The following is a 15,866-nucleotide window of genomic DNA, read 5'->3' as shown; positions in this document are numbered from 1 at the left end:
TTTAGGTACCGAAAGGGCATTAGTGATTACAATTTGGGATCATTAACGTAATCAAGTCCTCTTACTCAGAATTTCTGGTTTCACAGAATCATGGTATTTCTCCCGTACCTTGATTAGGTTTCTAGTCAACCTATCAATAATGAGTAGTGGCGACTCCAAATTAAAATCCAAACTAAATAGAAAGATAAAAAAGCTATAACCCGCTGTCACGTGAAGTATGGTATGAGAGACACCCTCGTTTGTCTAGTAATGGGATGTCCGTGAAACGTTTGAGAAAAATATCTGTTTCGGACCTTAGTAGCTCATTCGGGGACAGTTTCCTCATTCGTGACAAATTAAAGTACCTCACACTGTATATAATTCTTTTGTTAGCTTTTGTTTTTAGGAAATTGAAAAGACCGAAGTTTCTATGCCTCTTGAAAACTTCTTTTACCAAAACTGCTTGGGCAATAATCAATCGGCTATCGTTACAGGATGTTTTCTCTTTGCCCTCCCGTCTAGTCCGTATGGTCGATCGAAGTCCTCCGACGCACCTGAAGGCCTACAGACGTGATTTCTTAACATCAAATTCCTTGAGAACTAAAAACATGCTGATTATGTGTTTATATGGTTTGGTTTCTCTAGTTGTCTCATTTGACCGATTCATGACCCTTGCAAGCTATTTCAATGTAATGACACAATGAAATTTACCCAAAGAAGAAAGCATATTGCTGAGTTACAATGCACCGGAGTGAACGTGTTCACAGGTCTACTGAATCTCATAAGATATGTATGAGTACATGTGAGTTCATAATTCATATGCTTGTGCTAGAACCTGATAAATTACATTTGGACTTGTAGTTTTTGAGTATGCTATGATCATTCATCAAATTAAACCCTCAGAACATAGCCAACTTTTTACAAGATTTTTTGTTATTGAATAGGGACAGATAGACGCTCTTGTGAAGTTCAATCAAATTTCATTTGTCCCTGGAATGCATAGCCATTCTGGAGAGATCCTATCCATAAGGAATTCAATCCTTCCGTCGCCTGCAGACTTGTTATTTGCTTGACTAATTCTTTGATGTGACATTATGAGGGTGATGATCATGTACATGCAGAATTCGCCGCGTACTTGGCCTCATGTGAGTAAAATACAAGAAAGAGATGTGTACGCGCACGTGTGGTTGAGTGGCCATCGGCACCGACCTGAACCTTCACTGGAGCACAGGAGAGGATCATGCAACCCAGTAAAAATCTCGATAACGTTTTCGCAAGCGAAATTCAACCATAGTCTCCTCTCTATTTTGGAGTACAATCATACAAAGTGAAATAAACGGGATAAAGAGAGACGTATCTTTGAGACTGTAAGATGGGACTACAGCAAAACCAAAACTTTAAGCCCCAGCTATTAGAGCAAAAAGGAGCACGGTGCGAGATAAAGAATGCAAGTGAAATGCAGAGATTGGCACTTTCATGGCACTGAGCAACTCGTGCTCCTCTCTCTCTCTCTCTTATCTCCGGCACTTCGCGATCCTGGAGCAGCTCCGGCTGTACGGATGGACTGGCCCCTGTGCCCTGTCGCAGTTGTGGGTGTAGTACGACCGCCCCGAGCGTGGCGGGCAAGGGATCCTGTTTGCGGACAGAGCTCCGTACGATATGTAGCTGCCGCACTGCAGCAGGATCCTCCGGGCAACCGCCTCGCGTCCGATGAGCTCGTTGTATGGCGGCAAGGCTTCGAGCGGCCACCCGAGAGCTTCGGCCGATCCAATCTGGAAGCCGAGTGAATAGTTGACCTGGCCTGTGGTCGCGGGAAGCAGAACTGCGATGTTAGAGAAGGAGAGCAGAGCGATCAGAAGGGGAGATGCCATGGCGGATAAGCGAAAGAGAGAGAGAGAGAGAGAGAGAGAGAGAGAGAGAGAGAGAGATTTGTAAAGTGTAGAGAGGGGGATTTGAATGGAGTTTGAGGCAGGCTGGCTGAGTTAACGCTGGTCATCCTCTCCATGTGATCTTACACATGGGGGTTGTGCGCCGATTTTAATGTCGGACGGTGGAGGAATCACACGTTCACGTGTTTGGGAAGACAGAATCCATGGTGGTCGGCGGCAATGCAGGAGCAGGCCAAATTTTCTTTTTACAAAAAATAGTACTAACCATCAGTCTCACTTTTCTCTCCATTTCCATTTTCCTCCTCCCTTCGTGGTAATCACTTCGCGAACGAAAGAAAAAACTAAACCGCCCTCCCTTCGTGGTAATCACTTCCTCGGCACCGAGATCGATTAAAATAAAGGAGTCTTCATCTAGCAGACTAATATGTGGAGAATCTCCTGAAGAAATTAAAGATGAATCATTGCAAAATAGTTGTGATACCCCTTGTGACAGATGAGAAGTTACTAAAAGAAGATGGGGCAGAGAAACCTAATATTTCCTTCTACAGAAGATGGACCAGATATTGTGAACGCAACAAGTCTACTATCACGCTTCGTACAGAGCTCAAGACAAATCCATTTTAGAGCTAACAAAAGAATTCTCGGATATTTACGAGGAACAACAAATTATGACATTTGTGTTGACACCTAAATTTTGCTCAATCATTTAGAGTTTTATCGCATAAAAAATTAGGGATTGATTTTTAACCCCTAAACAAAAATATTTTCATTAAATTACATGGCATATAGATGTTAAGTGCATTTGCATTAGTAGAATTTAGTGAAACATATTTTCATTTTATTTTATTTCATTTTTATTGTATGTAAAAAAAATCATTATAAAAATTTCAAAAAAACCAAAAAAAGGGAAAAAGAGAGAAGACAAAAACGTGATCTCTTCCCTCTCCATCTGGGCTCTCTCTCTGCACACTTACACAAAAGAAGAAAAAGTAGAAAACGACAGAGGCTTTCTTCTTTCTTTGACTGACATGACGAAGTGCTCTCTTTGACCGTGGAGTCCATTCACCAAAGGGGGGGTTCTGCGCATTCAAAGGAGGCCAGAGGAAGCACACAAAAGAGGGGGAGAGTTCCGGGAGAAAAAAGGGAAGAGGGTGAAGATTCAAAAGGAGCAGAGAGAATAGTTTTGAGGGGTGAGTGACCGAGAAACACGAAAAAAAAAAACAGAGACGGGGAGGAGAGAAAAGGGAGAAAGAGCTCGGCTTGATAGAGGGGTCTTTCTTCAACGAGAGCGTTCCGGTCCCTTCCCCGTGACCGGCAAATCTCGTCCCCCTCTCAGTCGCTCACCCGTCACCTTGAATCATCCACTTAAACGAACGCCTCTATTTGAGAGCGTCCGTTTCGGTATCAAATCATCGAAGAAATCGCGCTTAGTTGCAGCAAACGAGCAGAGTCAGCTGCGCATCTCGTCACCATCGTTGATTCCGTGCTGTTCACGATCAGGTGAGACTCGCGCCTCCCCTGTTTTTCCCTTGCCTCTCGGATGCCGGGCACATCGAGCCTATTTCGATGGTCGCCCGGCCCCCATTGATGGATACTCGTGCTCGTTTGATACTCAAAGAAGCCGTTTTAAACGTTTCACACCAAGAACAGGCCATGAGTTTTGCTAAAATCGGATCTGTAATCCCATTCCTCGGTTGTACCTCACATGTTTGATAAAGTGTCTCAGTGAAACAGTTTAAGCTTGGAGTGTCAAATCTGATCGTGTTGATTTTTTTTAAAGTCTTTTTGTAAAATGAAATAGCTCTTTGGTGCAATATGGTTGTTTAGAACTTTACGTATCACATTTGAGCCAAAAACCACGCTCACGACCAGTCTTAAGCCTTTATCCGAACTCGCCTACCACTTGTTTGATAAAATGTCTGAATGAAGGCCGAGACCAATATCACCAAGATCCGTCTATGTAATCTTCATTTTATGCTTCGTCCGAGCTTAGATTGATATTTCATGCCTGCTCTGGTGTTTTTCTTGTGTTTTTATGCCACTGTTCGTGCATCGTCCAAGTTGGTCTCACATACGCATCCTCCCGTCGGAGAGATTTTCCCGCACCGACGAAGCCCACGGCTCGAGGCCGCCTTAGCCAGCGTGTTCCTCCTCATCTTTAATATGCATGTGTTGGTTTTTGGCTGTTTATTTTGTTGAAGCAGTGTTTGAGTTGATATGTCTCTTCGGTGATAACGGTGTCGCCGGAATCGCTTGGTGATAGTCGGGTAGTGGCCGTCGGCGGTGGCGCGACGACCGACGAGGGGTGGCCGTCGACGTTGGAAGTCGACGGCTGGCGGTGGTGTTCGGTGGCCGGAGGTGAAACTCCGGGTGTAAGAGGGAAGCTCTCGGGGAAAGGGGGTTCTGGGAAAGAAAAGAACGTGCATGGGCAAAAGCACGTAGGGGAGGAGAGTAATAAAAAAATAGAAAAAAAATTAGAAAAAGAAGAGAAACACAAAATGGAAAAGAGAAAAAGAAACCCAAAAAAGAAAAGAAAAAAAAGAAAAGAGGGAAATAAAAAAAAATTCAGAAAGGAAATGGAAAAAGGGGGGATCCCGGGCGGGTCGAAATCCGGGTCATAAAGTCGGGTCGGATCGGGTCAGGGGACCCGGTCCAGAATCTTTATTTTATTAATAAAAATATTTAAAAATTCAAAAAAAATCAGAAAATGTTTAAAAATCCAAAAAAAAATATTAAAAGTCTGAAAAATATTTAAAAATTCAGAAAATTTCAAAAAAATTTAAAAAAATTTAAAAAATCCGAAAAAATTTAAAAAAAATTCAGAAAAATCCCAAAATTTTCATAAAATCAGAAAATGCTCAGAAATCAGTTTTTAGCTTAATTTCGCTAGATATTAGTATTTATTTCATTCTAGACTTGGTTTGAAATTTGTAAAAATTGAGAAAACCCTTTAAAAATTTTCCAAAAATCGGACAAGCCATCAGGGCTTTACTTTAAGGCTTTTGATTGCCTTTTCCTTTCTAGAGACGATGCTATGTCGCTAGTTGTTTATTTTATTTTATTTTTTATTATGATTATCTGGTTGCGCACTTTTAATACATTGATTGTTATCTTCAATTTTTCGAACGGTTAGGTGGAATCTTAGCTTTTTCGATAGGCTGCCCGGTACTTTAGTTTGCAAATATTCAAGTTTAGGTACCGAAATGGCACTAGTTAGATCGCTAGTGTAATCAAGTCCCCGAATTTTGGAATCTCTGGTTTTCGCACGTGTCGAGACGACACTCCCGCGTCTCGATCAAGGTTTCTAGCCAACCTCTGATCATGGCTAGTGGCGACTCCAATTGAATGCATAGTTTAAATAATTCTCGTCGCATAAGGTATGAGGCTTGGGAGCGCCTCGGTCCTTGGATTAATGAACCATTTGGTTCGTCTTTCAAACGAATCAATCGATGTTGATATCCATCGACAAATACCTCTTGGCCTAACCGATCGGTTCGGGGAGGTCGCGACAATTTGGTATCGGTCAATTGCAACTGCCAAACTTCTTGATTACACCGACAGTGACTGGGCAAGCTCAAATGACAATAGGAGGAGCATTACTGGTTATGCATTCACAATGGGTTCTGCAATGTTCTCGTGGACATCCAAGAAACAACACTCAATAGCACAGTGTACCATAGAAGCCAAGTATGTTGTGGCTACTACGATCACCAGTCCGAAATTCTGGCTTCGAATACTAGAAGACATCGAAGAAGCACAGATAGAACCTACTCCGATATTTTGAGACAACAAATCCAACATCACTATTTCTAATATCTTGTTTTTTCACGGAAGAACTAAAAATATCGCCATCAAATATCACTTCATAAGAGAAGTACAAAGTAATGGAGAGACCGAACTCAAATATTGTAAAACTGAAGATCAAGTTGTGGACATATGCACTAAAGTGCTTGTTGTAAGATCGGCGACACGGCGGAAGCGGATCGTAACTTTGCAATTAAATCGGGAGCCGTAGAAATGATAGAGAAATAAAACGAGGAACAATAAAAAGGACAAGAAAAATTTACGTGATTTAGTCCGAATGTCGGAACCTACGTCCACGGAAAGAACCGATAAATAATTCACTAATAAATCGAAAAATTTCAGGATTATAATCACTCACGCTCAAGTGTTTCCCAGCCATATATATATACCCAATGCCCACATTGTTTAACAACTCAACTTGATGGACTCGACTTTTACGTACAAATCTCGCGCAGTTCAAGCCTCTCACTCTTTGGAGCTTTCTCTCGTCTCTCGGCTATTTCTCCCTCGAGCTTACGTCAGTTCGTCCGCGGTTCTCCTCTTATAGGAGAACGAATGGCCCCCATCTTCAGAAGTCCATGCAATTAATGATGGTGTGTACGCATGACCATCAAGCACCGCCAATGAGAAAATGAGCATAGCTTCTGCCTTCTTTCTTCCTTCATTGAATAACAAAAGGACAAATGAAGCCCACAGAAATTGACCAGAAGGGAGGAAGAGAAGTTCGATGCCCAGACGTTCTTCTACGTGCATTCATTCACATCATGTGCATGCATTTATGAGGAAGAAGAAAATGGGACGCAGCTCCATTGACATGCATGAGAGCAAAGTCAAGTCATGGGCTCATTTAATTAATAAAAGACAAATATGGCCAAAAATTCTTTTATGCGCAGAGAATATCCAGAATTGCTTCTTCCTCTTTGTCTGCTCATCATTGCGTTTTGTACGACTTTGAACAATAAATTCTCCACGTGTGCGTAGGGTCTAGTATACAGACTCAAATTCGAAACATAATTTAATAATTATCCATATTAGCTCGATATTTGTAGCCAAATCATAATGCTCATTATTCATGTCGGCTCTCCCAACGCCCGACGAGCACTTACTTTCTACAGACGCCAATCGAGCTCAAACAGAGCTCGAGCTTTACTAAAGGAACGGGCTTCGTCATCATGTCTACTGGGTTCTCAGCTGTCGCTATTTTATTCACAACAATCTTGCCCTTTGCTATGACATCTTGGATAAAGTGGTACCTGATATCGATATGCTTCGTTCGCTTGTGATATATCGGATTATAGGCCAGATGTATCGCACATTGATTGTCACAATGTATAGTGACACTTTTCTGCTCTAGTCCAAGGTCCGAGAGCAAACCTCTTAGCCATATCGCTTATTTCGCCACAAAGGTTAGTGTCATATACTCTGCCTCTGTTGAAGACAAGGCAACATTGTCCTCTAAGGACGCCTTCCAACTTACTGCACAACCTGCCAGCATAAACACGTACCCCGCTAATGATCTACAGTCATCCAAGTTACCGGCGTGATCCGAATCCACATATCCTGTGGTCTCACTGCCATTGTCGTTCCTCCGGTACACAATACCGACGTCTGCTGTCCCATTTAAATATCTGAGAATCCATTTCACAGCTTCCCAATGTGTCTTTTCTGGGCGCTTCATGTAACGGCTGACAATACTAACAACTTGTGAAATATCGGGCCTAGTGCATACCATAGCATACATAATACTACCCACTGCACTAGAATAAGGAACACGAGACATATGCTCCTCTTCCTCAGCCTGCGGTGATAACTTATTAGAAAGTTTAAAGTGTGCAGCTAAAGGTGTACTTACAGATTTTGCTGACTGCATGTTAAAACGTGCCACGATTTTCTCGATATATTTCTTTTAGGTTAGACGTAACATCCCTGCAGTCCTGTCACGCAAAATCTCCATACCCAATATTTTCTTAGCAGCACCTAAATCTTTCATTTCGAACTCAGCACTCAACTGCTGCTTCAGCACATCAATATCATACATATGTTTAGCTGCTATTAACATGTCATCAACATATAATAATAGATAAATCAAAGACCCATCCTCCAGTCTCCTAAAATAAACACAGCTATCAAACTGACTTTTCGAATAGTCTTGACTAGCCATGAAAGAATCAAAACGTTTATACCACTGTTTAGGAGACTGTTTCAGCCCATACAAAGATTTCTTTAATAAGCAAACATGGTCTTCCTTACCCGGAATAGCAAATCTCTCTGGTTGCCTCATGTAAATCCGTTCTTCCAACTCTCCATGAAGAAATGCCGTTTTCACATCTAGCTGCTCCAACTCGAGGTCATGTGCAGCAAATAAGGCAAGTAATACACGAATCGAAGTATGTCTTACCACAGGAAAGAACACTTCATTGTAGTCGATGCCCTCTCGCTGAGTATACCCCTTCGCAACAAGTCTCGCCTTGTATCTTACTACCTCGACACCGGGAATGCCTTCCTTCTGCTTATAGACCCATTTGCACCCGACAATCTTCTGGCTTTTAGGTACTTTGACCAGCTCCCATGTCTGATTTTGATAGAGTGATTCTGTCTCTTCACTCATAGCCTCTAGCCACTGCGACGACTCACTACTAGCCATCGCTTCAGAGTAGGACGAAGGCTCATCTGCCTCCACCTCATCACCTATAGTCAATGCATAGGCAATATCAGAATAACCATAATGTACCTGTGGTTTGATTTGCCTTCTTTGTCTGCTTGTGGTTATATTGTACTGCGGCTCTACTGATTGTTCAGTATCACCATTTTCAGGAACTGTGGCCTCATCCACAGTCTCTTCCTCTGTTACCTCTGAGGTCTCCGGAGGCTCCACCTGAAGCTCCACCTCGCTACTGACACCACGATCCGTTTGCTCTACTGGTTGAGTCTCAAGGCTTCTCTTTTGAAGCATTGCAGTCTCGTCGAAGATCACGCCTCTGCTGATTAGAAAACCAGGTGATCTGGGATCAGTGCACCACAGCCGGTAGCCTTTTACCCCTTGTGCATAACCCAGAAATATGCACTTTTTAGCCCTCGGCTCAAGCTTACCATCACTCGCATGAGCATACGTCGGACATCCGAATATTTGTAATCCGGAGTAATCAACAGGTTTCCCCGACCATACTTCCTCAGGAGTCTTCCACTCGATAACAGATGATGGAGATCGATTAACCAGGTAACAGGCCATATTCACTGCTTCGGCCCAAAATTCCTTGCCTAGTCCTACATGCGAAAGCATGCATCGAGCTCGCTCAAGTAGAGTTCTGTTCTTCCATTCTACAACGCCATTTTGCTATGGTGTTCCGGGAACAGTGCGGTGTCTCACAATCCCTTCCTTTTGGCAGAACTCAGTAAAATCTTTGCCACAGGACTCCATGCCGTTATCGGTTCTCAGGCACTTGATTTGTTTACCTAACTGCTTCTCAATCAATGCCTTAAAATTCTTGAACCGATCAAACACCTCGGATTTATGCTTCAGGAAGTATACCCATACCTTCTTTGAATAATCGTCGGTAAATGTCAGCATATATCGGGCACCTCCTTTCGAAGCAACTGGAGATGGGCCCCAGACATCTGAATGAATGTATTCGACCGGTTGCTTGGTCGAATGCATAGCTGTACCAAATTTAACACGGCACTGATTCCCGAAGATGCAGTACTCACACAGGTCCAACTTCCCCGTCTTCTGACCTTTCAGCAACCCTCTTTCACTCAGCATTGTCATTCCAGCCTCACTCATGTGTCCTAATCGCATATATGCCATAACTGAGTCAAATTTGAGTCTGACTCACCTGATGAAACTGCAGCAGCTCCGGTCACGGTCTCTCCCAGTAGATGATAGAGAGAATTTACCTTCTTCCCTTTCATCACTGTCATGGCACCTCGAGAGATCTTCAGTACTCCACCTTCAGCGGTGTATCTGCACCCGACATCATCGAGTGTCCCCAGAAAAATAAGGTTCTTCTTGAGATCTGGTACATGCCTCACGTCTGTCAGCGTCCGCTCTACGCCATCGTGCATCCAAATCCGAACTGTCCCTATCCCCACAACCTTGCAGGCTGCATTATTCCCCATGAGAACTCTACCACCATCTGCAGTCTGGTAGATAGTGAACCAGTTCCTATGAGGAGTCATGTGATAGGAACAACCGGAATCTAGCACCCATTTGTCTCCTGACGAACTTGTAGATACGCATAGGACAGCCTCGGCATCACTGGTACTCTCCTCAGCAACATTCGCCATATTGTTTGTGGCATTTTGCCCATCGCCTTTATTTCTTAGCTTTGGACAATTTCTCCGTGTGTGCCCTTCCTCGTGACATTCAAAGCACTTCACGCGACCTTTGGATTTTCTATGTCGCGACTTCAATCTACTTTTACCTCTACTGCCGCTGGGCCCCCGATGTTGGTCTCTACCTCGAACCATCAGTCCTCGCGCTATGTCTTGCGCTAGATTGTCATCTCGCAACTTTCTTTGCCACTCCTTCGAGAACAGGGCGGATTTTACCTCTTCTAAGGTAATCGTAGTACGCCCCTGTAACAAGGAGTCAGTAAAGTGCTCCCATGACTCTGGTAGAGATGCCAACAGCATCATGCCTTGTTCTTCATCGTCTAAAATTTTACCGACATTCTTCAAGTCCATCATGAGTTTATTAAACTCATCTAAGTGGGATCTGATGGACGTACCTTCATGGTATCGGAACTGAAACATCCTCTTTAGCATGTATAAGCGATTATTCAAACCCTTCGTTACATACAGGGCTTGAAGTTTTGCCCACAACATTACGGCATCCTTCTCCTTGGCCACCTCTATTAGCACTTCATCTGATAGGTTCAATAGGATTATGCTCTTTGCCTTCTCCATCAGCTCGTCCTTTTCGCCATCTCTCATTGTTTCGGGTAACTTATCCTTACCCTCCAATGCCTTGGCTAAACTTTGAGTTGTTAATAGCGCCTTCATCTTGACGCTCCATAACCCAAAGTTGTTCCTCCCGTTAAATTTCTCAACTTCTACTCTTGCTCCAGACATAATTGCAAAGTCTTAGCTCTCATACCAATTGTTGTAAGATCAGCGACGCGGCAGAAGCGGATCGTAACTTTGCAATTAAATCGGGAGCCGTAGAAATGATAGAGAAATAAAACGAGGAACAATAAAAAGACACGAAAAATTTACGTGGTTTGGTCCGAACGTCGGAACCTACGTCCACGGAGAGAACCGACAAATAATCCACTAATAAATCGGAGAATTTCAGGATTACAATTACTCACGCTCAAATATTTTCCAGCCTTATATATATACTCAATACCTACGGTGTTTAACAACTCAACTTGATGGACTCGACTTTTACGTACAAATCTCGCGCAGCTCAAGCCTCTCACTCTTTGGAGCTTTCTCTCGTCTCTCGGCTATTTCTCCCTCGAGCTTGCGTCTGTTCGTCCGCGGTTCTCCTCTTATAGGAGAACGAATGGCCCCCATCTTCAGAAGTCCATGCAATTAATGATGGTGTGTACGCATGACCATCAAGCACCGCCAATGAGAAAATGAGCATAGCTTCTGCCTTCTTTCTTCCTTCATTGAATAACAAAAGGACAAATGAAGCCCACAGAAATTGACCAGAAGGGAGGAAGAGAAGTTCGGTGCCCCACGTTCTTCTACGTGCATTCATTCACATCATGTGCATGCATTTATGAGGAAGAAGAAAATGGGACGCAGCTCCATTGACATGCATGAGAGCAAAGTCAAGTCATGGGCTCATTTAATTAATAGAAGATAAATATGGCCAAAATTTCTTTTATGCGCAGAGAATATCCAGAATTGCTTCTTCCTCTTTGTCTGCTCATCATTGCGTTTTGTACGACTTTGAACAATAAATTCTCCACGTGTGCATCGGGTCTCGGATACATATTCAAATTCGAGACATAATTTAACAGTGCTCCTGTAAGCCAAGTTCAAGATGCTACAAAGCATACAGAGAGTATCACGAAAATGGATCAAGGTCATTAAAACAATGATCCATATCTTTAACTTTCTAGATAGCACACAAAATTCTAGCAGTGTCTCTTGTTTGTAGTATCTAAAATGAGTGGCTAAGCAAACATTTAGGAAGTAGTTAGAGTTTAATAATGTTAGAGAAATACATTTGTGATGTTATGTGATTCTGTATATTATTCTGTGATTCTGCATATCTTCATTTATTTGTTACTTTAGATAGTCGTTATGTAAAGCCTATAAATCGGCTCGTGTACTAAGAATATTATTTTTCTCTTCATTCACAATTCTCAACTTGGTATCAGAGCTAGTGTTATCTGAGGTGCGCCCATCGAGTCTGCTACACAGTGGCCGTCATGACGCCAGTCGGCCGCGTCACTACCAATTCTTCATCAAGAACGAAGCTTTCAGTCACTATTTGACATAATTCTATCTCTCATTTAGAAAAATTGTCACCACCATCAGACTTACTACCCTCATACGAGCGAAACATTGAAATTTTGTCGCCAACGGATGCAGGATGCCACCACACACGTCTCCACGCGTCATCGCATCTCAGACCAAGGAAACCCGCCACTGTTCCGTTGTGATTTGGACGTCTTCTGCTTCGTGTTTTGGAAAACAAACACAAACCCAAGACTCACCGTCCTCCGCCGAGCTAACCCATGAAGTTTCGCCGCCAAAAACCACCAGATGCGCCCTCACACACCGCCTGAAGGATCTGTGCGTGAGATCCATGCACCACCGCAGCAACACCTCTCACTGGACCGTTGACCGGTTCAAACCGGACGGGTCGGACCATTTCCGTCGCATTTTTTATCGGTTCGATCGTTTTCTGATCAGTTCTTGGTGATTTGTGACCGGTTCCCATGGTTTTTCGGCATGCTGAGTTCATTTTTGGCCTTATTTTCTCCATATCTACTCTCCAGGTACTATTTTCTTGACATTTATTGTCCAACCTACTGTGTTTAACACGGTAAAGTGCATAAGACGGATAAATTTTGTAAGCATTATCACCGACGTGGTCATATGACATCCCATTATTATCGATTACGATATAAGCAACTTGTTAGGCCGATCAATCAACTCCGAAGCCGAGGTTCATATGCACATCCATCTACCATTGCTGCTACTGTTAGATACTTCTCCCAATGGATTGTCGGTCAGTTTCTCATTAGAGGATTTCCATTCCATTCTTCGAGAATCTGGTACTTTTAGTTCCTATATTTCTCCTGCTATGTTTGTCGCTTCAGGTAACTCCAATTTGTGGTATTTTGATTGCGCTTGCTACAATCATATGACATCAAATTCTAATTTGTTTAAGTCAAAATCCTTCCCTTCACATGCACCTGCTATCCTATAGTTGATAATTCTCTAATGCAAGTCAGTCATACAGGACACATTTCCACATCCACCTTGTCCTTACCTAATACCTTTATGGTTCCCAAACTCTCTCTAAATTTAATTTCATGTGGACAATTATGTGAACTTGGCTTTGAATTTCACTTCTCTCCTCATGGTTGTCATGTGCAGGATCCACGGATGGGACTGACTATTGGAAGTGACCGTAGAGTGGGACGCCTATTTGAGCTCGTTTCTTTAAATATTCCCAACTCTTTAACTAGTTGTGCTGCCACGATGTCATCTGAAACTTGGCATTCTCGGTTAGGTCATCCTTCCTCTTCTCGATTAAAATCCTTGATTTCAAGTGGTCATTTAGGCTTTGTTGATGATAAACATTTTGATTGCTTGCCTTGCCAATTAAGAAAACATCATGCCTTGCCATTTGATCTTAATGGATCTATCTCTCATACTCCCTTTGATGTAATTCACTCTGACATTTGGGGACCTTCTCCAACACCCACCATGAGAGGTTCTCGTTATTTTGTCATTTTTGTTGATGATTATTCTCGTTATACTTGGCTTTATCTTATGAAAAATCGATATGAGCTTACTCGTATCTATCGTGATATTGTTGCCATGATAAAACACAATTTTCTAAAGATATCAAGGTTTTTCGTACCGAAATGCCATGGTATATCGAGACATGGAATATTTTAGACTTCTCTCCCAACAAGGTACTCTTATTCATCGTTCATATCCAAGAACTTCCCAACAAAATGGTCGTCTCGAACGTAAACATAGGCATATCTTAAAATGTTACTCGAACTCTTTTAATCTCTACCTCTTGTCCAGAAAAGTTTTGGGAGGAAGCTTGTCTCACTGCTGTTTATACTGTCAATTGTACCCCGTCTACTATCATAGACAACATTTCTCCTTGTGAGAGTTTCTATGGCAAGGTTCCCTATTACAGTCGTCTCAAAGTTTTTGGTAGTGCTTGTTTTGTGCACCTCCTTACACATAAACGCACAAAGTTAGAACCTCATGCTCGTTTATGTTGCTTTCTTGGGTATGGCATTGAACACAAGGGATATAGATGTTGGGATCCTATTTCTAACCGTCTTCGTGTGTCTCGTCATATTTCATTATGGAAACATAAGATGTTCTCATTCATTCATCCCTTTGAATCTTCTACTCATGTCCCTTTCTTTACCAATCCTTTAGTGGATTTATTCCCAGAAGATCTTGTACTACCATCAACTTGTGAATCTTCCTCTCCGCAGTTGTATTCTTCTCATCTTGATGCAGGCCCATCTGGCTCTCCCACTTTGGCAACTTCTGACATGTCTGCCCTAACCGATGATCCTATGTCTTCAGCCATTCCATCTACTTCTGTTCGTCATTCCACCAGAGTAAGTCAACCTCCGGCTCATCTTCGTGATTATCATTGTTACTCTACCATTGCTTCTCTTCACGAACCTCGCACCTATAAAGAAGCTAGTACTAATCCTCTTTGGCAGCAAGCAATGGCAGATGAGTTGCAAGCCTTGGAAAACTCTCACACATGGGATTTGGTTGAATTACCTCTTGGTAAGTCTGCTGTCGGTAGTAAATGGGTACATAAGATTAAAACCAAGGCAGATGGCACAGTGGATCACTATAAAGCTCGGCTAGTAGCAAAAGGCTTTACTCAGGAGTACGTCATTGATTATGATGAGACTTTTGCCCCTATTGCTCGTCTTACTTTTGTTCGCAATCTTTTTGCTATTGCCGCTGTTAAACGTTGGCCTCTATTTCAAATGGATGTTAAAAATGCATTTCTTAATGGCAATCTCACAGAGGAAGTTTATATGGTACCTCCTCATGGATACTCTCATTCATCTAATAAAGTGTGCCGATTACATCGGGCATTGTATGGATTGAAGCAAGCTCCTCGTGCATGGTACTCCAAGTTTAGCTCAACTATGGAATCTCTTGGTTTTAATCCAGTTCTTATGACCATGCTCTCTTTGTTCGGCGCACGCATCATGGGTACATTATACTGCTTTTATATGCGGATGATATGGTTATTACTAGCGATGATCAGACCGGCATTATCAAACTCCAGCAGTATCTTAGTAAACAGTTCAAAATGAAAGATCTTGGGCGACTCAACTATTTTCTAGGCTTGGAGGTTGCATCTGATGCTTTTGGTTATTGTTTGTCTCAGGCAAAATATGCCACTGACCTTATTTCTTGAGCTGGGCTCACTAATAACAAGATTTCTTCTACACCCATTGAGTCGAATGTAAAATTCAATGACAAGGATGGAACTCTTCTTCTGAATCCTACACTTTATCGACAGTTGATTGGTAGTCTTATATATCTCACCGTTACATATCTTGACATCGCTTACGTTGTTCATATTATTAGTCAGTACATGACCGCACCTCATACAACTCATTTTGCTGCGGTTCTTCGAATTATTCGCTACATCAAGGGTACGTTGTTTCATGGTCTTTATTTTTCTGCTTACTCTACTTTGGAGTTGACAGCTTATTCAAATGCTGACCGGGCTGGTAACCCTCAAGATCATCGCTCCACTACAGGCTACTGTTTCTTTTTGGGCAACTCACTTATCTCGTGGCATAGCAAGAAACAAATCACTGTTGCTCGCTCTAGTACAAAAGCAAAATATCGAGCTCTTGCTGATACAACATTTGAGTTATTATGGTTACGGTGGCTACTTGAAGACATGGGAGTGCATCATCATAGCGGAATGGTAATTCATTGCGAAAACCGAAGTGCTATTCAAATTGCACATAATGATGTTTTTCATGAATA

The 15,866-nt window shown here is 42.4% G+C and overlaps 1 protein-coding gene and 1 long non-coding RNA gene across 2 annotated transcripts; one reads left to right on the top strand and one right to left on the bottom strand.

Annotated features, from left to right (window-relative positions):
- Nucleotides 1-1,493: 1,493 nt before the first annotated feature.
- Nucleotides 1,494-1,850, bottom strand: LOC115693697 (protein RALF-like 22). Its single transcript, XM_030620746.2, has one exon. The coding sequence runs from the start codon at nt 1,848-1,850 to the stop codon at nt 1,494-1,496; it is 357 nt and encodes a 118-aa protein (XP_030476606.1).
- Nucleotides 1,851-13,693: 11,843 nt separating this feature from the next.
- On the top strand, nt 13,694-14,958 carry LOC130138282 (uncharacterized). Its single transcript, XR_008816681.1, has 2 exons — nt 13,694-14,455; nt 14,577-14,958. It is a non-coding gene; the product is annotated as an uncharacterized LOC130138282 (long non-coding RNA).
- Nucleotides 14,959-15,866: the final 908 nt, after the last annotated feature.

The sequence above is a fragment of the Syzygium oleosum genome, unplaced genomic scaffold (assembly GCF_021117445.2).
Source record: "Syzygium oleosum isolate NSW1041296 unplaced genomic scaffold, Sole_v2.1 Sole_v2.05, whole genome shotgun sequence".
NCBI lineage: Eukaryota > Viridiplantae > Streptophyta > Magnoliopsida > Myrtales > Myrtaceae > Syzygium > Syzygium oleosum.
The sequence above is the reverse complement of the archived record's forward strand: the minus strand, read 5'-3'. Positions and strand labels throughout refer to the sequence as shown.